The following is a 23,250-nucleotide window of genomic DNA, read 5'->3' as shown; positions in this document are numbered from 1 at the left end:
ATATCTTAACAAACTGACGTCATCAAAGATACAACGATTCAATACGTTCAAGGAAATAGTTGGACAAATTTGACAAAAACTGACAGACAGTTACCGATGGATATACATATTTAACATGACATTTTTGCTCTGAAATCATTATTTCTGCAGACGAATTTATTTCACTGACACTAATACATACTTTGAATGTTTATGTCTCGCCAGTTTCGGCCTCCCGTGTCCATGGCCATGTTTAAAGTTTCCATTATAACAACATTTTCCCCCAAGCTTCTTCTCAATGCATGCTTCCGTTGTATTCCTAAGAAGTTCTATAAATACCAACAGGGGTGCGTTTCAGATATATTTTGCAATCTGCCATTATCGTAAATTTACGATCATTATAACGACCAACTTAACGATAATCATAAAGGCGTTTCAGAAACGTCTCGTAAACTATTATTATTGTTGTGCCATGATCATAACTCTGTAGTGACTAAGGCGACCTGACCGAGATATTCTGCAAATACACATACCTACCAATTTGGTGGTGATTGACAAAAGGATTCATTATTTCATTGCAAAATACACAAAGAAAACAATTCTTTTAAAATGTCATGTCAAAAAAAGTAGATCTGACGATACCCAATTCCGATTAGCGATACTGAAGTCTGTAGACCTAAAAACTATAATACAGCATTTTATTCAACAAGTATTCTGACCAAGTTTCATAACATTTGGATAAAAGCTATTAATCTTGGACATGAAATATTAAACGCCGAGTTGTTAACGACATCCGCCAACCCGGTTTTCGATATTCTAGAACCCGCATTTTTTCTTTGAATAATTGGCTTGTAAAAGGAAAATAAAACCGAAATAACGTTTATATTTTTATTTTCCAAACAAACAAACAAGGTATCAGACATCATAATATTTTACAACACCAAGTTACTATTCCTGTAAAAGTTCAACATCGAATCCAGCGATAATTTCCTTAGTTCTTTACAAAAACACTTCCTTAAAAAGTTTCACTGTTTGCTACATCAAAAGAAACGTTTACAGTTTTAAGATTAGGATGAGCTGTCACAGGAACGTGACAAATGCCCCCGATTTGGAAAGTGTCGGAGTGATGACCCCTAGGCTTCTTAATATTTCTGTGAAGTTTGATCGAAATCCTAATAATTGAGCAAGTTTATAATAATACAGCCGAGACACAATAGTAACAGCCGGACAGTGCAACTACTATATATACTTTTAGGGGCATAAAACACTAATTTAACTGCATATTAGGAAACACAAAAATGCCAAACATATCATGGAATGAAAGTTCAAATAATCCTAACCACAAGTAAGACAGATATTCATTCAAATATTACTAAAGGCTATTCCAGTTAAACATATTAACCCGTGGGGGGGGGGGGGGGGGGGGGTTAGGTTTTTTAATAGTTTATGGGTTGGTGTCTTTTTTCGTTAATTTGGACCCCAAAAGGGTAAAATTGCTTCTGTAGGAGTTGGTATAATTTAAAAGTGCCTTCCACCAGGGGGGTTACATGTTTAAATGGAATAGCCCTAACAAAAATAGTTAACAGAGTATTTCTGATTTTTACTCAACATATTTAAATCGCCAACTCCCGGCTAAAATAATGACTATTTACACCATTTCTAGATGCAGTTTGGCAATATGTACAAGGATTCCTAACACCATTTGAATAATAGCACTGCCATGTTTGCGTTGAAACAAGAGATATGTTTGTTGAAACCCGAGACAAAACCTCTCAGACGTCATTTACTATGGATGAAATAGCACGAAGTACCAATGAACACCTATATAATGAACTTGACATTAATTGTAGCAAATATACAATGAGTCTTGATGATGATTTTTTTCCATAATTTTTTAAAATATGAATACAAAAAATACATCCTGAAAAACAACAAACAAAACTTCAATATATCTAGATGCATGATGAAAACTACATAACAAATATGTACACTTGAACACTTAACACTTTTGAAGTGTTTGAATTTGAGGCTATGTATACTACTTTATTAAAGTATGGCAATGGCTTAAAAACAACTTGAAAGCTTTCATTCGACTTATCATACACATGATACAAGAGTAGCAAGACTTTCACTCCACAAAATAATCATTGATCAGATCAAGTTATAATACTTTATCAATATAATCAATACAAAAATAAAGCTAAAACTAACAGGATGTGAAAACCAAACATGCTAGAAGAATAAATACGCATTTATTCTACAGGGCTCCCAATATCATGTGGAGAACCTTAACAGTGACTGAAGGTGGAACATTTATAAAAACAGTACAAAAATATGTACACATATATCCTATTCATAGAAAATGTTCTATATGAAGAACATGAATGTATGTACAATATCTATGAATTTCACCTTTTCTTTACATATCTGTACAAAACATCCACCATGTCTAAAATAAAATTTCACATAGTTTTATCAGTTATGTCACAGATGTGAGTGTGTTTACCAACATGAATAAGACAAAAACTCAGCAAAACTCTTTCACAATTATTTAGCAACTGATTTGCTGTTTTCCGCACAGTTTGAACACTCATAGTAACTATCACAACCCATACTCTAATCAAAACCACAATTCTAGTCCATATCACTGTCCTCATCAGCTGGGCTGTATGTCGGGCTGGTGGGTGAATATTTCGGGGTGGTAGGTGTGTAGGCGGGTGATGAAGGGCTGTATTGGGGACTTGAAGGGCTGTAGGAGGGGCTAGCGGGGGAATATTGGGGGCTTGAGGGCGAGTAACTCGGACTTGCGGGGGAATATTGAGGACTCGAGGGGGAATATGTTGGGGATGTTGGGCTATACTGCGGGGAGCTTGGGGAATACTTGTGAGACCCCCTGTCACTCGCAGCCCCTGGACTATATGCAGGGGATGATGGGGAGTATGCCGGAGAGGAGGGGGAATATTGAGGGGAACTGGGGGAGTAGCTGAAGTTTGTCGGGGAGTAACTGGGAGATGCAGGGGAATATTTTGGACTGGAGGGGGAGTAGGAGGGGGAGGTGGGTGAATAGCTGGGGGACTGGGGGCTGAATTTCGGGGAGGAGGGGGAATAAGATGGGGACGAGGGGCTGTAATTGGGGCTTGACGGCGAGTAGGAGGGGCTCGTAGGGGAGTAACTGGGGCTTGAAGGGCTGTAGCTTGGTGAAGAGGGGCTATAGTTGGGGCTACTTGGAGAGTAGCTCGGTGATGTCGGCGAGTAGCTTGGACTCGTTGGGGAGTAGCTTGGACTTGTTGGGGAGTATGAAGGACTTGTAGGACTGTAACTGGGGGAAGTTGGGGAATACGAGGGGGAAGTCGGGCTGTAACTTGGGCTAGTGGGAGAGTAACTTGGGCTTGTTGGCGAATAGCTCGGACTTGTTGGAGAATAGCTAGGACTAGTTGGACTATAGCTTGGCGAAGTTGGGCTATAGCTGGGACTAGTCGGGCTATAGCTGGGGCTTGTCGGAGAATATGATGGACTGGTAGGACTGTACGACGGGCTTGTCGGGCTGTAGGAAGGACTTGTTGGCGAATATGATGGCGATGTTGGACTGTAATTCGGCGATGATGGCGAATATCCTGGACTTGTTGGACTGTAGCTAGGCGATGTTGGTGAATATCCAGGACTCTGTGGTGTTCCACCAGACATAGCTGGAGAGCTCGGAATATACGACGGTGATGTCGGACTGTAACTTGGTGACATAGCTCCACGTGGACTCGGAATGTAGGGGCTTGAAGGGGAGCTTGGGGAGCCAGGCTGTGGGGACCATGCTGGACTGTACCCTGGACTGTAGCCACTCTCGGACTGAGATGGTGAGAACCCAGCTGCCCCCGGAGTCATGCCACTGCCAACACCCGGTGACCAGGCCCCGGCATAACCAGGTGTGGCACTCTGTTGCCATGGTGTCATCTGAGGAGACATTCCAGCCGCCGGGCTCGCCCCTCCACCAAAGAACATGCCTGTACCAACTGAAAATAGGAAATATCAGTATAGGTTTAATTGTCGGCAATTATTTATTTAATTTTGAAACCATGAAAAATCAATATTTTCAAACAACCTGAAACAGTATAATAGGAAGCGCAACCAAGTTCTTAATAAATTTGGAAAACGAAATGAATTTAAGTAGAATAAGTAGATTAGCTGGTCAGTTACTTTACTATTTGAGACGGTTCAACTGAAACTTATCGAGAACCCTGTGCTTAAAGGCCAGGGTAATAGTATAAAAGGCAGACAGTCAGAAAAATGGCCACTTCACTTGACCTCAGAAAAATGGCCACTTCACTTGACCTCAGAGAGCTGTTTGCTAGTACAGACTCTCAGTACATTTTTTCAAATAATTAACGAACAAAAAATGCTAAAATTTGCAAGATGGTTCCTTAAATGTATCATACACATATTTTGTGTATTTCAAGTCTCTCAAACAATTATAAATACTACTTTCAAATAAAAAAATTTAATAACTGTCAAACAAATTCAAATTTCCCAGCAATGTTGATTGACAGATCTTGAAAGTTCATGACCCTTTAACAGCCAACTGAATTTCACTACCAATTCCTGTTTACTACAGGTTTACTATCATAGTATGAGGTTGTAACTGCCATATGGGGGAAACATCCATTATCTTGGGTGGTATACTATCAAATGGCTTATTATAACACAATTCGTGGAAGTATTGGTCATGGTTTATGAAACTTTATCTATCTAATCTCAAATGAGAAAGCAACGGACAAATTCTTCTGTATCACTCTATCTGAATGATATAACACCACAAGCCATGTGAATGTTTACAATCAAAACTGCTGACCTCATAAACCTGATTAACCACGCCTCCTCTGCCAAATAGGCTTAATTGCTGTCCGGTAGGATATTTGGGGTCAGGCACCCCGGCCTTTAACAATCATGTTTCCAAAGCAAAATGAATTTCCCCTTATCTAACCATGTTAATAAGGCAAATTTGAAAGCACTGATCAAAACTTAAGTAACTAAATTATTTAACACCTTATCTAAAATGACATGAATATTAAATACCACCATATGGTTCTCTGAATGATGAATGTACTAAATATCACAGCAAAACAGAAGCACGTACCTCCTCCCATCATGCCGGCCCCGATGTTGGTGGGTATCTCCATGCCGTATTTACACTTCTCCGCGTCCAGGAGCAGGTCAAAGCACCCAGTCCCGATACGCGCTAGCTGACCCAGCATAATGGCCTCTGACACGCCCTTCATCGGATCACATTCTGCGTGGGCAGCCGCCTCCATCAAAATATCGACCTGAGATAGAAATGCAATTGTTGAATATTACTATGATCTATACCTCCAACATCAAAATTATACTTCAGGGACATTGTATTTTAAAGTTAAATTAACAGAAATTTCATAATGGGTCAAGTCAAAATAATATTTGACAGACCAAATCCTATGATTTGTAGACTTATCCATTTATTATATCCTTCAAGGCCTAAAGTTAATTATTAAAACAAAAATTACATTTCACACTTTTTTTAAGCAAGTTGACAAAATTCTTTCAATGAAAAAGCAAAACAAATCATAAACTTACTGTTTCCTCAAACGAGCACCTAGCAAGTGCACCAGTTTCCTGTCTGTTGATGCCGTGACGGGTAATGGCCATGAGATGGCCCTTAGCAGTCATCACGTCACACAGCAGGGCCAAGTGACGGTAGTTTACGTAAGAACCGTCGAACGAGATCACATGGTTCATCTCCTTCTCAATGGACTTACGGACAGCTTCAATTCCAAGGGTCTAAGGAATAAATAATGTAATAAATATAGTTTCATTATTATTATTATAATTGATTCTTATCAATATTTTTATCCTTTAGACAATAAACAAGTGGTGTTGCCTTTGGATTAAAACTGCATCTCGAAAATGTCAATTTCTTTCTATTACCCGGTTTGTAACCTGCTATATTAATGCATCAGGAGATGATAATGAAACTCTGGAATTTTCTGTTCTTCAGTTAAAGCTCTAAGCACCAAATAAATGTCCTTTGATATTTTGTTGAAATCTTTTAGATGGTGTAAGTTCAAAAACAGGTAAAAGTCAAACTTCATATCAAAATATTTCCAGCAGCAAATTATACAAGAATCACAATTAAGACTTTCTATATATAACAAACAAGGTAAAATCAAATGTTCAATGATTCGAGTGCATATTGATTAACATTTGAGAAACACTTAACGTTAGAATCATTAAGGAACTCACAGCAAACACTTCCACAATATCGTTGGTAGTTGTCCTGATGGGGTCCACATCACGTTCACTGAGCACTCTCATGAGAGAAGTGCCGTCAGTTTCCAGAATCCACTCGGCCACCGCCTTAAATTCGCCCTCGTCCGTGATGAAGATGCGCTTCTTATCATCAGTATTGGGCAAGTGCATGTACACCTGGTAAATACAGAACAAGGCTGATATTCGCTTTAAACCAATTATAAAAAAATTCAATTAGAAAATAGTTTTTACATGAGATTGAATGTTTGTATTCCTACAAAGAATACCGTAAGAACGTACCAACTCAACACTATACAAGTCGTAGGAATTTTGAAAATTTTCACTTTTATCCCAAAACAATTTCTATAGGCTTGTGTAAATTTTGATAACCTAAAATTATCAAGATATATCTGACAGCAGGTTGGCATTGATACAAAGCAGGAATAAATCATGGTGGTCACATTATGGGAGGTAGGGAGACTATAAGAAAAAGCATGAATTCGTATAACTGTATTTACCTTAGCGATGGCTTCATTGCCCTGCAAGGACATATCTGAGAGCAGGTTGGCCTCGATACAACGTAGGAACACATCATCTTCCATCTTGTCTGCTGCTTCCTCCTCCTTTAATGAGCACATGTAAAACATTGTAGGTGGGAGAAAAAAACATATGTAAAACATGACAGCTGTTGGAAATACAAAAAAAAATGGTAGCTGGAAGAGCAATGTATATGCAAAACATGTAAAAATAAATCAATATTAGTCTAAGTATTTAAAATTTTGACAACACTGATGAAGAATTTGATGCTTTACAAATCCTGAGGTCATATTAGTCTCAGGCTTGAAAAACAGAAACTTTAAATATCCCTGTTTATACATGTGCCTTTTTGCAGGGATTTCCAATTTTGAACTTTCTGTGTATCCCTACTGGGCCCCTTTTAAATTGGGACTCTCTGGAGATGAGTACACCATGGTTCTCACAATACTCCCAGCTTCATAGGGAAAACCTTGCTTCTAATCTTTCAAAACAAAACTCTCTGTACAGGAAACCTACAATTTTTTCATATTTTTTAAGAATTAATTTTTTATAGATAATGTTGATGATTTATTCTAGGGAATATTTACATCATGCATCTTGCTGTCATCTGAGTTCATGATTCTCAACCGCAGCACCAACTTCTCAGCATTGTCGTCGTTGAAGATACAGTTCAAGTCATCACCAAAACCTGCAAACAAATACATAGCAGTGCATAAGAACATCAGTTATTGAAAACAACATATTTTTCAAGCTTTTCAGTCGTTTATTGAAAAGTAACCATGGGTCATATCCTGATAAACTCACTGTTTGAAACAAGGAGTTTATCAAAATATAACTTAACTGTATCCCTCAGTTAAGCCAATGCACACATCATCTCCTGCAAGACAGGCATTTGTTTAGTGTGATCTTCCGATTAAATTTCAGTTAGCCGTTTTTTGATGAAAGATAAGCATGAAATAAAATATTATTAAATTGCAAAATGTTTCACCATTGAGAACACTCAAGTACTTTTTTGTAGCAACTCAAATTCAACAATACATGATCTATTTGTCTTGATCTTCAACACATCAACTAAATGAACATGAGATTTGGTGAGAGTGTACAAATGCTTTCTGAACATTATAATAATGCAGATTGTTTTAATTTCACAAAGTTTTTTATTTACAACGTTTCAATTTCGAGACACCTTTGATACATCGCATGAGAAAACAATGGCAAATGCAATATTTCACTAGATTTTTATTTCATTTAGTTGAACGATTCACGAAATATAAAATTAAATTGATCTGATCTGATGTGAAATGATCTACAGTCAAACAAGGCTCATATCAAAACACGCAGACATACCAGCAGTGATTTTCTCCGATATGGACTCCATGGTGAGTTTCTTATCCGTCATTCTCTTCCTGTCCAGTTCAATACGCAGCAACCAGGCAGAGATCTTGCTCACATCAAAGTCCGGCATCTCGTAATACACGTTCACCCACTCCTGGTCTTCAGTGATCACAGTGTTCTGTGGGTCCGGATCGTAATAGATAGCCGTGTTGGCTGTTACCTTGCGTAGTGTTGTGTGCTCCAAACGGCACAGCACATCCTGGAAAATAATCAAACACACATGTAAGTTGAAAGTATGTTGTTTTCTTCTTCTCTGTTTTTTAATATCATATTATTTATTTATTTACATAAAACTAGCCTCCAGTTTTTTATAAAAGCCAACTAAAATAAAAACTTGCATCCCCATCAACTATATTGCTTTAGTTTTTATTAGACACCAATACGCAATAGAACTTGCTGCTCAACAAGCAGTGTGCAAGTAAATAGCTGTTAGCTTTTTGAGATAAAGGCTTAATGACCTATTAGAATATACCAAAATTGCTAGAAACCTGTCCTACATTGAATGAACCCTGTCCTATATAGCTTAAAGCTTGACCTATACAGAAAACTGCTAGTAACCTCATTAAGGCCGTCTTTATAAAGCCAATCACCAATCAGAAGTCTGATTCTACATACCTTAGCCTTTTCAGCATCTCTGGAAGCCTGGCCAATAAGGAACACAGTCAGTGAAGGTGTCTTGGGCTTCTTTGAGATGTTAATGATCTCCTTCAATCTGGGCACACCGAGGGTTACGTTCTTGGCGGACACTCCGGCGTAATGGAAAGTGTTGAGTGTCATTTGGGTGGCAGGCTCTCCGAGGGACTGGGCAGCTAGAGCACCCACCATCTCGCCCGGGTGAACCTGCAGTTAGGGAATAGTATTATTATGCTGCAGCAGGAAAAATCTATACAGTGAAGCATATGCTCATAATCAATTCTTTGGGATCTCTTGTTAATCCACCAAATCCCTTGACACAAGGATTGAACCAGATAATATATTGATTGAAAAGCTGAATAATATTAATTGATCTAAAACATTTGATGAACAAATAGGCTTTTCAGACTGACCACTACGAATTGACAGGCTTGTTAAAAAAAACCCATCAATTTTACACAGCTTGCTTCCTGTAATGTCAAAGCAATGGTCAATATGCTTAAGGCACAACGAAATGCAAGCCAATTAAAATATGTAACTAGCTTGGCTTTATTTCATTACTAGCTTGGTTTTATTTCAATTGACAAGATCACTCAGTAAAGATTCAAAACTGCTCATCAATTGACAATATAAAATGAGAACCTATTTAGTGGAATAAAGAAATGCATGCCAAAGGAAAACAAACCTGTGCATGTTGGAATTTCGTCTCAATTTCTCCAATGAGCCAATCAAAGGCCTCATTAGAGAGTCGGAACTCCTCAATGACACGCTTGGAGCAGAATGTGGACCGGATGAGCACTTTCATGAGGATAGTGGCGTTCTGGTTGGCCAGAACACTCAGTCTGTCTTCTCCTGGCACAACTGTCAGCCTTCTACACAGCTGCTTAACATCTGCGTGAGATTAAGTAATGTGTGATAGTTATCAATGGATGGATTTAATGACATATGACATATAGCAGAACTATTCGAGATTAAGTCATGAGTAATAGTTACCATGGGCTGGAATTCATGGCGTTTGACATAAAGCAGAACTGTTTGAGATTAAGTCATGTGTGATAGTAATCATGGTATGGATTTTGTGACATATGAAATATAGCAGAACTATTTGAGCTTATTAATGAGAGGTATTTAAAGCGAAAGTTGAAGTACAAGCTTATTAATTTGAGTTCTTTTGGTGCACCAACAAAATCTTATTTAACTGTTTGGGAACTTGAAATCTTATGTAATCAGGGTAAGGAAACTTGGAAAGATTTATGAATTTCTGTATTTAAGCAAAGCAACGAACCTTCAATGATCTTGATTGGGTGGATATCTGTGACTTTCCGTTTGTCAATCTTGAAGATCTTGTGAGCGTTCCAGATCATTCTCTGCAGATTACAGGGCAGCACAATCTTGCTGTCTCCGGAGGGGAAGATCTGTCGCACCATGTCTCTGTCATTCACCAGTGTCTCCCATTCAGTTTCAATCTCTGACAGGCAGTGGGCGTCAGACAGCAAGTCCTTGATGATGTCTTCAGTAAGACTTTTCTTCAACTGTCTATTAAGGAAAAAACGCAAGTCAATTGTTGTACAACAAATGCAAAATAACAAACATGCACTGTATTGATGAAGACCACAACTTTATGTATGTATTGTCATTAAACTGTTTATGAACAATTCCATGAGTTTTAAGCATTTCTGACCCACTTGGAAATGCAATGTTTACCACATTAATTGGATAATCAATAATTTCTCTCAAGAATCAAATGGTATTGATAGCGCCCCAAACCATCTTTTACGGATGTAACACCCTAAAAGAACAACCTGAACATTTTTTTAGATTTAAGCCTATTCTACTTCAAAACAATTCAAAACAATTTTAATTGCATGCACAAACACAAATTGTTCATGCAAAAAGCTATCATAATAGATATCTATGACAAATTTAACACACGTGTGTTTATGTTTTCTCACCTCTCATTTGTTGGATCAAACTTGAAGTTTTTCTCAAAGGCCCGGTTGGATGGTTTGAGCGTGGGGAGGGACTGGAACTCAACCCGTGTGGCCTCCAGCCCATCCTCACCGTATCGGAGCTGGATCAACTGCTCCACCTGGTTTCTCACCGTGCCGTCATACTTGATCATAACACTCTCCATGGCTTTGATAAGACGTCTCTGAATGTAACCTGTCAAAGGAAATAGAAGATTGCATATGTATATAAACAGTGTTTCCTCAAAGAATTTTAATGTAATGGTCTGGGACGCTTACCTTTGACAAATAAGGGATCTCTGGTAAATTTATGAGGTCATTATATAATGGTTAATACTCAAAGTTTATTTAAGAGGTCCAAGAGATGCATATGAAGTGGGAAATTTTGGCCCCATTTAAGTGAGAATTTTATGTCTAACAGGGACTCCAGATTTCAGCAATAGGAAAACCTTGCACATAAAAGATTGCTTGTATAATTCTGCATATTTTGAGAAGCCAATAAAGAACTTTACAGTCAGGCAAGTCTGAGATAGCAATATTTAACCACATGAGTGACAAAGACATAAAGTTACCCAAAATAGGAAAACCTCCCCAATTCGGCAACTTTTTAAACCTTTGTTTATGAACACGCACCAGTTTCAGCTGTCTTTACAGCTGTATCAATAAGTCCCTCTCGACCTCCCATGGCGTGAAAGTAGAACTCTGATGGTGTAAGACCGGCCAGGTACGAGTTTTCCACGAAGCCACGTGACTCAGGCCCGTAATCATCCTTAATGAAGTGAGGTAGTGTGCGGTGACGGAAGCCGAACGGGATACGCTTTCCCTCCACGTTCTGTTGGCCTACACAGGCAATAACCTGGAGTGGAGGGAGAGATTGCCATTAAATATACCTCAAATCATAATCAATATTGAAGTTATATGTTACACTAACGTAGTCCAGGATGGAATCATCAGCAACATCAGTCATACGATTCATATTATATTGAAAATTGTTTTTGTTACCTTTTTTCCCTTTCTGTTTACCTAAACATACATGTATTTTTGTGTAACTGATTATATGATTTTTGTCATAATTTTGTAAAAGCTTTGATTAAAATCCAAATTATCAATAATCACTCCAACAAGCTACTAGCCTAGACTAACATCTTCATATGTACAATTTTTTAATACTATTCACAAAAAAAACTTCACTTGAAATACCCAATTCCTACTACCAAGGGTTATATCAGCAAAATACATGTGCATCTTAAAAGACATCCCGACCCCTAACCCTCACCTGTGAGATGTTAATCTTGGATCCCTTGGATCCAGCCACCACCATAGCCTTGAAGTTGTTGAACTCAGACAGCGATTTCTGAGCTTTACTTCCAGTCTTGTCACGAGCGTCATTGAGGATTCTGTTCACCTGGTTCTCAAACGTCTGTCTCAGTGTGTTACCAGGGGTCGGCTCAAGCTCATCGTTGTGAGCTTTCTCAATCACTTCTATCACGTCCAACTGGAAAACAGACACAAAATGTAACAATGCCAGTTTTTTTTAGTCGCCTCTAAATGGAGTCTTGTCTACATTCCAAAAGCCATTTGGCTAGTATTTTTCGCTATTCAACTATTTTTCAGGATTGAACATCACAAAGCAAAATAATACCACTGAGAATGAAAATATTTTCAGGGACAGCCAATTTTTAAATTTAAATACTTTTCAACTCTATTTAACTGACTATAATTTATGTAGAGTCACTAATCTTGCACAAAAAAAAATCTCTGTAATAATGAGAACATCATTGTTAATTTCTATTAATCAGAAAATAAATAATATGTCACCAAATGTTTACATTATAACCATTTATTGTTTGCAATACTGATGGGTCTGCCTATATCCCCATACCTTAGCTTTCTTGATTGTGTCCTGAATCTCGATGTAAGTCTCTGGATCGGCAATTGTGTCACCAATACCGATACTATGACCTTCGATCAGTAGCCAGTTGTTCACAACGGTCTGGATATTACCATACAGGTAACCTGGAGAAATATATTTACAGATGTGTACTAGTAACGTTTATGATGACTTTAAACAAATCTGTTCATTAACTCATGTGCCGAACGTAACAAATTATATATTGATATACCAACAGACATTACACAGATATGCTGAGTACTTATTCAAAGCTCCAAGATTTAACAGGTTAACTTAAATATCAAATGCAATGTAATAATACATCAACAATTTATCACCTTATCTAAGTCATGTGTGAACACTATACAATAAATATGATGAGCATCTGACAATCTCCTTAGATCACAGGTCTTTTCCTACGCATTTGTCCAATATTTGTTTTGGCAAAAGCATTAATTGTGAATGGAAAATCCGAATGAATATTATTTAACTTGTCAAAATTGGCAATACTGCATGACTTTTCATCAGAAATTTCTCACTGAGAATGGTAAGAATATCTGATCCATGAAAAAATGCCTAGCTCAATAAAATAGATGTGAAAGCCAACCTGCGATCTCATATCCCATCTCCAGGAAGACGACGTGGGCCAAGGCACCAGCTGATGTCCCCAGGGATTTCTTACAAAGGATTCCAGACATCAATTCTCCATCTTCTATCAACACCTGTATGAGAAGTGTAATATTGTACATTTGTTTAATTTCAAGTAATTAAGAAGCTTAACATGGGCCCAAGCCTAAAATTTGTGAAAGGGTCCTTATAAATAGAGTAACAAGGGTTGATTTCCTGTTTATTTATAAGATTAATGCAATGAAAATGGGCTTCAGCAACAGCGATTGAAATGTGCACATGCCTTCAAGCCCGGATCAAATTCAGCTTGTCAGTTATAATCTTATATATAATTATATTATTATGCTCAGTCATCATGTGTATAAGTCAATATTGCTGCTAAAAATGTGTGTCAAAAGATAAGAAATAGATATGTACATGTACATTAATTATCTCCTGTAAACAATTTTGATTTTTTACATTTTCTCTCTAAAAAACTATATTATTAAACTACTGTGAAATCATTAATGTTCGTGGGGCATTAATGTTCGTGGTTTTCGTGGGTTGGGTGATCCACGAATTCAAGATCCCACGAAATATAAAGCCTTTATTCTCTTTTTCAATTGCCTTGTTACGTACATACTCTAGTATATTATTTACAGAGGTCGCAGTATACAGTGTTAAAACCTGTCTCACTGTATAACTTACGATCATTATTCTGTTAATATATTATAACTGCCTTTAACAAATAATGAACCAAATCCATTAAATGTGTTTTATGCAGCAAATGACAGTTATAAGCACGTGTTTAAACGTGTGCTGTTAATAAAAATCTCCAAGTTTACAAGATGTGCGTGATGAGTGTCCATACTCGATTTTTTTATTTAATGAAATAATTAATCGATTACTAGTACATTGAAGGTTACTAAGGCCAAAAAAAAAAATATGTCTGGTTCAGGAAACGTTGTCCCAAAAAATTAGGAGGGTAGGCATTTTTTCCATTTTTTTTTTTTTTTTTTTTTTTTTTTTTTTTTTTTTTTTTTGGACGTATGTTGTCTATGTGTAGACGATGCACAGAGCAGTCAGATCACTTTGTAACTCCCAGCATGTGGTATTGTGATGTGTGCTTGTTTCAATGCAGTCATTTAACCACATAATAACAGAGCATTTCAACCCTGTATTATCTGTAAGGACCACAATGGAAATAAGGTTTTATTTTAACTCTTTTTTGTGTTATCCTTGACATAAATGTTATATATGTTTATACATGTTTAAATTTGTATTTGTCATGTTATATGCAATTTTTATGTCGAATAAATCTATCTAATCTATCTAACCATGTATCATCTTTGTTTATTCACATTATTTTCCTTTTCTATGCTTGCTGTTTATGTACCCTATGCCTTTTAGTCACCCTCTGTACAATGCTAACCTGCACAAAGAGTTCACAAAAGAGATTCATGTACAACCTAGTATTTTATAAAAATTCCATTTTTTAAAGATTTCTGTCGACAATTTTGTTTAAAATATCTTGTAAAGATAAGTCACTTTAATACATCTCTTTTGTGAATTCTGTCATTGTAACAAATGCACATTGTGAGTGGTGTTGCACAAAATCATATAAGGCATTAGCTAGGCTGAAATGTTCACATTTTTGGAGTTTTATGGCCATCAAAGTGGCTGGTGAACACACCATCGGCGCCGCCATTGTTGTGCGCTCTATTAACCCAAAGATCGATATAAACGCGCTCTATTAACCCAAAGAGCAATAACTACAGAAAAGAAAATTTTCAATACGCAGTATAGCGGTTTTCGGCCGCGATTTCGAAAAAAAAGTTTAGGGTCGGCGGGTAAAAAATAGGGTCGGTCGGGTTTCCTGAACCAGACATATTTTTTTTTTTGGCCTAAGCACCGAACGTGACAATATACGCACCTTTTCGGTGTTTTCACAGTTTGCAAAATTCTTAATTGGCATTCAATGGCTTCCCCTATCTGTATTTATGATCAGAGTACATCTTTTATTACCTTTATTCCCAATTAAATCGATAAGTGACATGGGTATATGCACTAATTGGCATGTCGTACCACATTAGCGAGTGTCATAAATCGAGTGACGTAGAAGACGGAAATCACGGGCCAGCGCGTGGATATTATGCAGACGATCTAGGAAGATTGCATCTTCGATTATTTTTTTTTTCAAAAATGAAAATCCACGAATTCAAGTACCCACGAAATTGTTTTTTTTCGGCAATCCACGAAATTTCATGCCCACGAACATTAATGATTTCACAGTATTACAAAATTGGAACAGATCACTGTTCAATGGTAATAAATAGTTTAAGCATTCAATAAATCGTAATTGGTTTATTATCTATATTGAAGCCAATGAAACAGAAAACCTATTAAATGTACATACCTTAGTATCACCAGGGGAGATCCACCTATACGGGCCTTTATCCTCCTCGTCCGGATGTGTGCTGTGTGTTCTGATCAGGTTCACCCTGCCGGGAATGATCAGAGAGAAGATCTGCTTGCCCGTCCACTGGGGTTTGGGCTTCAGGATGGCTGGCTGTGGCATGTGGCCGTCCCAGCTGGGCAGGAACATGAGAATGTTCATTACCTCACCCTGGATGGGGAAATAAACAAAAGGTGCGTTGGGGTATAACGTATATATTTTTAGTGGATCATGTCTTAATATCATAAAATGGATCACTAGTTACTAACAAATGTGCCAATTAGCACTTTTTTCTCTCAGTCAATAGAAGGGGCATACCTTGACCATTTTTGAGACAAGAGTGATAGGCCTTTCTATGCAAGTGTGTATACTATTGTCTCCGACAAAATAGGTACTAATTTTTTTAACAATTTAGAGCTTAGGTCAAGGCTGAAGTGTGCACAATGATGACACAATACCTTGTCAGATCAAAAACAGAATTGCCTAAATGCCAATGATATAAATGAAAATCAGTTTCCAAGGCGAGCAAGAAAACCTAAATATTTCACCTAAATATATATGTATACCTACCCTGGTTAAAAACACATCCCGTTTGGTCATCTTGCGGACAGCCGTGAGGGTGTCCTGTACAATTCCCATGACGGGCCTGTTTGACTGGGGCGTAATGATCATACGGGGGACAGATGCCAGCTGGGAGATCTCTGCCCGGGTCTCCAAAGACTGGGCCAGATGGAGATTCATCTCATCTCCGTCAAAGTCAGCGTTGTATGGTGTTGTCACACTGTGAGAATAGAGGATGTTATATTAACCTTGTTAAATGTTGTGAGAACACATTTTAATATATGATGCAATAATGTCAAAAAAGAGTTGTTTACATACTATAATAATGTTTAAGATATTTGGAGTTCAACAGTGAAATATATTTAAAAACTGGGTCTTTCAGCTTTGAGCCAAGATTTGGTGTTGTCTTTCTTCGCTTTTCAAATACTTTTTCATACACTGTAACACAAAAGAATTATTAAAAGGAGTTAGGATTGAAATCTACAATCACTGCAATACACCTCTAGCAATGTAACTTATATTTAAGAAACTGAATTAATTCTGCAAATCTAGGCAACTGCATTTTTGTTTGCATCTTCAAAGCATTTATCCTATGATGGTCATCTGAAATTTTGAACATGTAATTCTTATTTGGTTTTTAACTGAATGGGTAATAGTGGTGCATTCATTCGCCAACAAAATCTGTTTCAATGTTTCCCTCAGACTAGCAAATTTCTCAACCATGGGTCCTTAAAAGTAAACTGAAAATCCCAGGCAAAGCATTGTGTGCTATTGACTGAAAATAAAAGTATTCTGCTAATGCACATGTTTAATATAATAGTCTTCAAGAAAAACACTTAGAAGAGGAAAACGGATGCAGAGCAAAATGAATCATAGGTGGTGATAATGGTCCGTGAGGCTTTACTGGGGATAAGGCTATATCTTACCTGAGGTTCATTCTGAATGTGGACCAGGGCAGGATTTTCACCTGATGACACATCATACTCATCTTATGCAGTGTGGGCTGACGATTAAACACCACGTAGTCACCATCCTGCATGTGACGCTCAACCTGGAAAGAAACAGATTAAAGGTGTACGTTTGGGCTTGCAAAAGGACGGTATTGGTTTCTTCCAACGAAACACACTTTCGTATCAGCTTATAGCTTTCCTCACTCCAACATTAATAAATAAAATAAACTTAAGAGTGGCAGTGTTAATTGTAAAGAAGTATTTTATAATCAGTGTTCTCAATAAGAACCGGCTACCGGCCAAAATGGACGGTTCAAATGCCAATAGTGCCGGTTCAAATTTGGAAAACTAAATGAACTTTTAGTAGAAGCTGGATGGTTACTTTACTATTTGAGACAGTTCAACCGAAACTTATTGAGAAACCTGATAATGGTACAAAGTGTCATGTGATTAAAGGTATATATTTGTCATTGAAAAAAAAATTGCATGCAAATCATTATCACCATTTTGAATTTGGGCAGGGGCCATATAGATTTTAGTCAGAAAAAAACACTACAAGAGTAAGACAAATGCCACCACTGTGGTTAAGCTGCCCTCAGTGCCCTGTCAGGCAGGTAAGCTAGCAATAGACCCACAAATGCATGATACAATGATAGAATGCAATCCATTTTAAGGCATACAACTCCTCCATTTCAATTCACATTCAGTTCTGTATTTACCTTGTACCCAATCTGGAGATGAAGGTCGCTGGCCTTGGGATGAAAGCGGAGATCAATTCTCTCGCCATTTTCTCTTACAATGTACTTGGCTCCAGGGTATTGGTTCGCACCTCGACGCACAAGATCATGTAGTCTGAAATACAAAAAAGTTTTTTTTCTCTTTAAATTAAGGTAGTATAGTTTGAACTCGATATGTTTGTCACTACAAAAACATGATAAATAATCAGCCAAATTAAGTTAATAAACACAGATATATTAAAATTATATTTTCTTGTAGTTTCATATTTTAACCAGAATATAATTTTTTACTGAATATTGAATATTCTCTGTTGGACATTACATTGATGATTCAATCAGTATTAAAGCTCAGATTTGATGTCAACACTGTTCCAGCTTTTATGCTTGAACAAATACTGATGACGAAAAATATTCAACATCACTGCTTCATTTACACCTGTGAATTTGGTGCACATGAAAATTTAATTATGTCTACTGCAAAATTATAAATATCATTGTTAATAGTTATTTACTAACATTGACATATTGCAAACAGTCTGAAGTTAAATTGAGCATAATAAATGTCATTAATTGAAACAAAAAACAAATAATCACCTGTCGATGTTAAATGGTGTGACAAGCTCTGGGAATGTCATATTCTGTGCAATAGTCCTGGGAACGCCAACTTGGTCGATGCGGAGGTTAGGGTCGGGTGTGATGACAGTACGGGCGGAGAAGTCAACACGCTTACCCATCAAGTTTCCTCTCACACGACCTTCTTTACCTTTCAACCGCTGTTTGACAGACTTCAACGGGCGACCTGACTTTTGTACAGCCTGAAATACAAGAGGAAAACATTTTATTCCTTTACAAAAGTAGTCATTAACACAAGATTTACTCTTAATAACTTTTTTGCTTGGCCACAACTTTTTGAACATGCCCTCCTATAAAAAATCAAGAAGTTGAGCAGGACCAGTAATAATTTCACCAGTGAAGGGCTTGCTGACCTGTGCTTTTTTGCCACTGCACATATCTTTAAAGTTACACGCAACATATGATATTTTTGTTAACATGTTGCCTGTATTCTAAAACTTAAGCTTTTATAAATTACACAAGAAGTTCCAAATCAAATAATTAACATCAATTTACAACTCAAACATTTATGATTAACACACCCTGGGCAGCCCTGGTAATTCATTGTCTGTGAATGTAGCCACATGGAACTGAAGCATCTTCGTGTCTTCAGCAATGATGTGGGCTGCTGCTCCGTTCTGTTCATTCCGCTTCAGGTTATTGTTTGCCTTGATGATGTCAGACAGCTTGTGGGTCAAATCGTCCTAAAACACCGAAACATTACTGTGAAAATACTTTGATGCAAAATGGCAGTTAGGAGATGGCAACACAGTTATTTCTCAGGTAGATGTTTAACAGGACCAGGTTGCAAAAAAATTGACAATCTCTTACTCAGTGACCTATCCTTAAAATCAAATAGGAAACAATACTATAAAGGGAATGCAACTTTGCTTTAAATTGGCTGTGTTCCTCTTTCAAGATGTAATCAATGTTAATAATTCAATTTTGCTTGTCAATCCATTTTGAAAGCAATGGTTAAAAACCCACTGTATTTTTTTTTATATTATTTTGATTCATAGTGCAGATTAAGAAAATTATACAGCTTATCCAAATTTGCATACTACTGGTTGGCATTAAAATACTTAAAACAGGCCCTGAGGCGGTATTCATAAAAGTTGTTTCCTTACTTAAGCCATTTTCTGCTATTATGCGATTCTGAGCAACTTTTGAAAGCATTTCACCAGTGCAGGGCTTGTGGTTCATGCTTATTTTGACCGCTGATAAATAGGATCGCAATTTCAGATTTTCCAACGGACTTTGCAATCACTGGCCATGATGCTTAAGAAATGAAAGGTTCACTTGTGATAGTCCTTTTTCATTGCAAAGCTCTACATACCTGGTTCCTGGCAGACCCAAACATGACCACAGCAGGTCTCACACACAGAGGGGGAACAGGCATAACCGTGAGAACCATCCAATCCGGACGGGCAAACTTTGGGTCCATACCTGAAACGGTGCAAAAAAAATACTTAAATATTATTTGATAATCAGACTAGAATTCAAATGGGATAAATGAGACGCCCAAGGATGTTTTTTGTTATTTTGTACAAACTAACATGGTTAAATTCACTTCCGAAACATGATCTTCAATCATATAATTCTTCAAACACTTGAATATTGTCATCTGACATATTTTCCACTTACAGATATGTTTAATACATAATTAAATGAAAGAGATTGTATAGGTTTTTTTTAAATTTGATGGAAAGCCAAAACAGCACCGATTTCACATAACACTGTTAGCCATTTTGTTAGTTGTTCACTAGTCAGTTACCCAAAACAGTGGATTCTTCATCTGAGATCCTCTTGAGTATCTCGTACACCCTCTCGGCAGTGAGGACAATCTTCTTCTCCTGGTTCTCCTCATTTGTTTTCTTCCACTCACATGTCAGGTCCAGCCCCATTCGACGGATGATAGGTTGGTAGCGTCCACAACCCCCATGCCCAATCTGTGACATCAAAGTTTTTCTCAATAATTAGATTACAAATACATCAGTATGTAAAATTGGACATTTGGACCAATAAGTCAGAATTCTTTTTTTACTACATGGCTGGAAAAATTGAAAAAATTGTAACAAGAAAGCTATTAAATTTTCTGACTTGGAATCAGTACATGATTTAGATCAAATAACCTTGTTTAACAGAATGAGACAAATAAACATAAACACTAAAATTCAATGTTATCAGGGCCCTTGAATAAAGAAAGTAATTCTTTCAGAAAAAAGACTCAATACATCCATTATATATTAACATAATGTATTAACGAAAATCGGTGGTATGCAGAATTAATCTCATGATGAGCATCATCGGGCCGGAGTGTTCATTACAAAATACTATTTACCGCACCTTTTTCTTCGCATCATTCCCCTCCCTGCCAGGGTCGTCCTTTTCTAGCTTGGTGTCCATCTCGTCGCCTCCCTCACACTCCTTCCTTGTCCTACACAGGTCATAAACAGCCGACAGACGCTTTCCGGGCTGACCCTTTGATCGAGACAAGACATCCTTCATCTTTGGGTTGGACTGAAAAAGACACAATATTCAAATTAAATGACATTCAAAAACACCAGGCATGGGAACTCGTATTTGTTACTTAGCATGACACTAAACCTCGCCAAATTAAATTTCTAACTAACATTCATAATAATAAAAAGTGCTTGAAAAACATAAGACGCAACAAATAATCTTTTCATTCATGAATTCTACAACTAAAGGACTGCAAGCAGAAGATGTCAGTCATTCTCGCCATTATGAAATTTTAGCCTGGCTTCACAATAACATTTATGTTTCATTAATGGTCAAATCAGGGTTTCCAATGACCAGCATTGGGGGCCTTATGTGGCCCCCTAGAACCCCAGATGAAAATGTGTCAACAATTTTGTTCGAAATCCAGAAGGAACCTGCAAATTTAACACTTTTGCAAGACTCGAGCGATAACAACACTAGCGCTATAACAATATCATAACTTAATGGCCTCAAAAAATAGAATGATTAGCAAACAGAAGTAAAAATATTTCATCAGAAATTCTTACAGGCTCGACAAGCAGTTTGGAGCAGTAGAAACAAACGCATCTCAGCACTTTGATCGTCTTTGTAAGAAAACCAACGTGAAATACAGGCTTGGCCAGTTCAATGTGAGCGAAATGCCCTGGGCATTCAGACATGTTTCCAGCACATGTCTGGCATCGTGCTGAGCGATCAATGACACCCTGTCTTGGGTCCATCAGTCCTCCGAGCTTCGGTCTTCCTCCCTCCATCGTCTCTGAGTATTTGAGACCTCCTTCAGTTACCGACAACCGTCGCTGAAAAAGTGTGAGAAGTGTTGTTTTGTAAAATTGCTCTTTTGACCAGTTTATTTTTTGTTTCAGACCAATTTTACTTTTGATCAACAGCTTTTTCAAAATGGATTGCCTCCAACTAAAACCCTGAAAGTAAGATATTTACTGAATATGAAGGGAAACAATTCGAGATTTGTGTGGCGTGCCATTCACATTCACCAGTGATTGGAAACCATAATGCACCAGTCAATTGTAACCACGGCCCTCCCAGGTCCGGGGAATAGCGGGGACTTTGACTTTCGGTCCAGCCAAGCCCGGGTAAGATTCTTGTCCTGCGGGGTAAAAACTGCTGGTGAAATCCACGCCAAATGCCCCCGCACCCAAGGGACTCTATGTAAGGCCCATTGCCGGCCATTTTTGGCGCAAAACAAAACCACCGCATTCACCTGGCACTGCGGGGCCACCTGAAAGGTAAAAACACGGCCCATTTCCCTGGTATACCCCCAGACCTTGAGGAGCCGTGGTTACAATTGTCTGGTGCATAACTGTTTTTGAACAACTTTTGAATAAATAGAGGAAAATATGGTTTGTTTCAGTGTGCGCTTAAATATTTCACCAAGTGAGCACCAAAAGATATATTTCACAAGTGAAGTAGCCACAAGTGATATATTTACTTTCAATATGCTCTTGGTGAAATGTCCACTTTCGGTTTTTAACAAGGTGAAATTACAAACTTACGCTGTCACTAACAATTAATTGTCTTGGATTGACATAATATGATAAGTTAAATGTATTTTTTTCAGGAAAGGGTGCCAAAATGCCAACATCATTACTGAAACGTCCTCAAAACCGTGTCCCAATACAATGCTAGGTTTCAATCATTGATTTGGACATGATAGCTTGCTTAAATTTCAAGCAGTGAAAATATCATTCATATTTCACTTAGTAACTGAATAAACCACCATATAATGCAATAAAAACTATAATACCATTCAATTTTAAGAGTCATTTTAATAAGATTTCGACAATTAGACACGTACAAGTTCATCTGGGCCCAGAATACCAAACTGCACTCGCTTTGCATCTCTCAAAGTTGCGTTGGAATCGCCGGTGTAGGCCATTCTTTCGCGGTGGAACTTTTAATTTTTGACAATTAAGATGGCCGACAAGGCGGTCGACTATTTCTTTGTGAATAATACTATTATGTTTATTTCATGTTCGGTTTTTCAGCCAAAAAGTCTTCGGGGTTTTTCTTTCATGCGAATAGCACATTTATAGCTAATATCCTTTTTGTTTGTCAGCAGGTAAGTCTCTAAAATCCTTTTCCACTGTAGTCGTGTACTAAGTGTCTTCTCGAGACCACTGCTAGTTCAACGCAGAAA

At 37.6% G+C, this 23,250-nt stretch overlaps 1 protein-coding gene across 1 annotated transcript; it reads right to left on the bottom strand.

Annotated features, from left to right (window-relative positions):
- Positions 1-853: 853 nt before the first annotated feature.
- Positions 854-23,221, bottom strand: LOC128220078 (DNA-directed RNA polymerase II subunit RPB1-like). Its single transcript, XM_052928334.1, has 26 exons — positions 22,909-23,221; positions 21,623-21,892; positions 20,940-21,113; positions 20,368-20,542; positions 19,930-20,039; positions 19,136-19,297; positions 18,576-18,796; positions 17,964-18,096; positions 17,221-17,345; positions 16,304-16,514; positions 15,695-15,904; positions 13,280-13,394; positions 12,664-12,797; positions 12,058-12,276; positions 11,415-11,637; positions 10,767-10,977; positions 10,100-10,350; positions 9,500-9,705; positions 8,797-9,021; positions 8,134-8,380; positions 7,374-7,474; positions 6,768-6,872; positions 6,244-6,426; positions 5,578-5,781; positions 5,105-5,291; positions 854-3,983 (listed from the first exon to the last, which is right to left on the bottom strand). Exons 1-26 carry the CDS (start codon positions 22,987-22,989, stop codon positions 2,614-2,616), a joined length of 5,853 nt encoding a protein of 1,950 aa, XP_052784294.1. The 5' UTR covers positions 22,990-23,221; the 3' UTR covers positions 854-2,613.
- Between the last annotated feature and the right edge of the window lie 29 nt (positions 23,222-23,250).

This window comes from Mya arenaria, chromosome 15 (assembly GCF_026914265.1).
Source record: "Mya arenaria isolate MELC-2E11 chromosome 15, ASM2691426v1".
Classification (NCBI taxonomy): Eukaryota; Metazoa; Mollusca; class Bivalvia; order Myida; family Myidae; genus Mya; species Mya arenaria.
The sequence above is the reverse complement of the archived record's forward strand: the minus strand, read 5'-3'. Positions and strand labels throughout refer to the sequence as shown.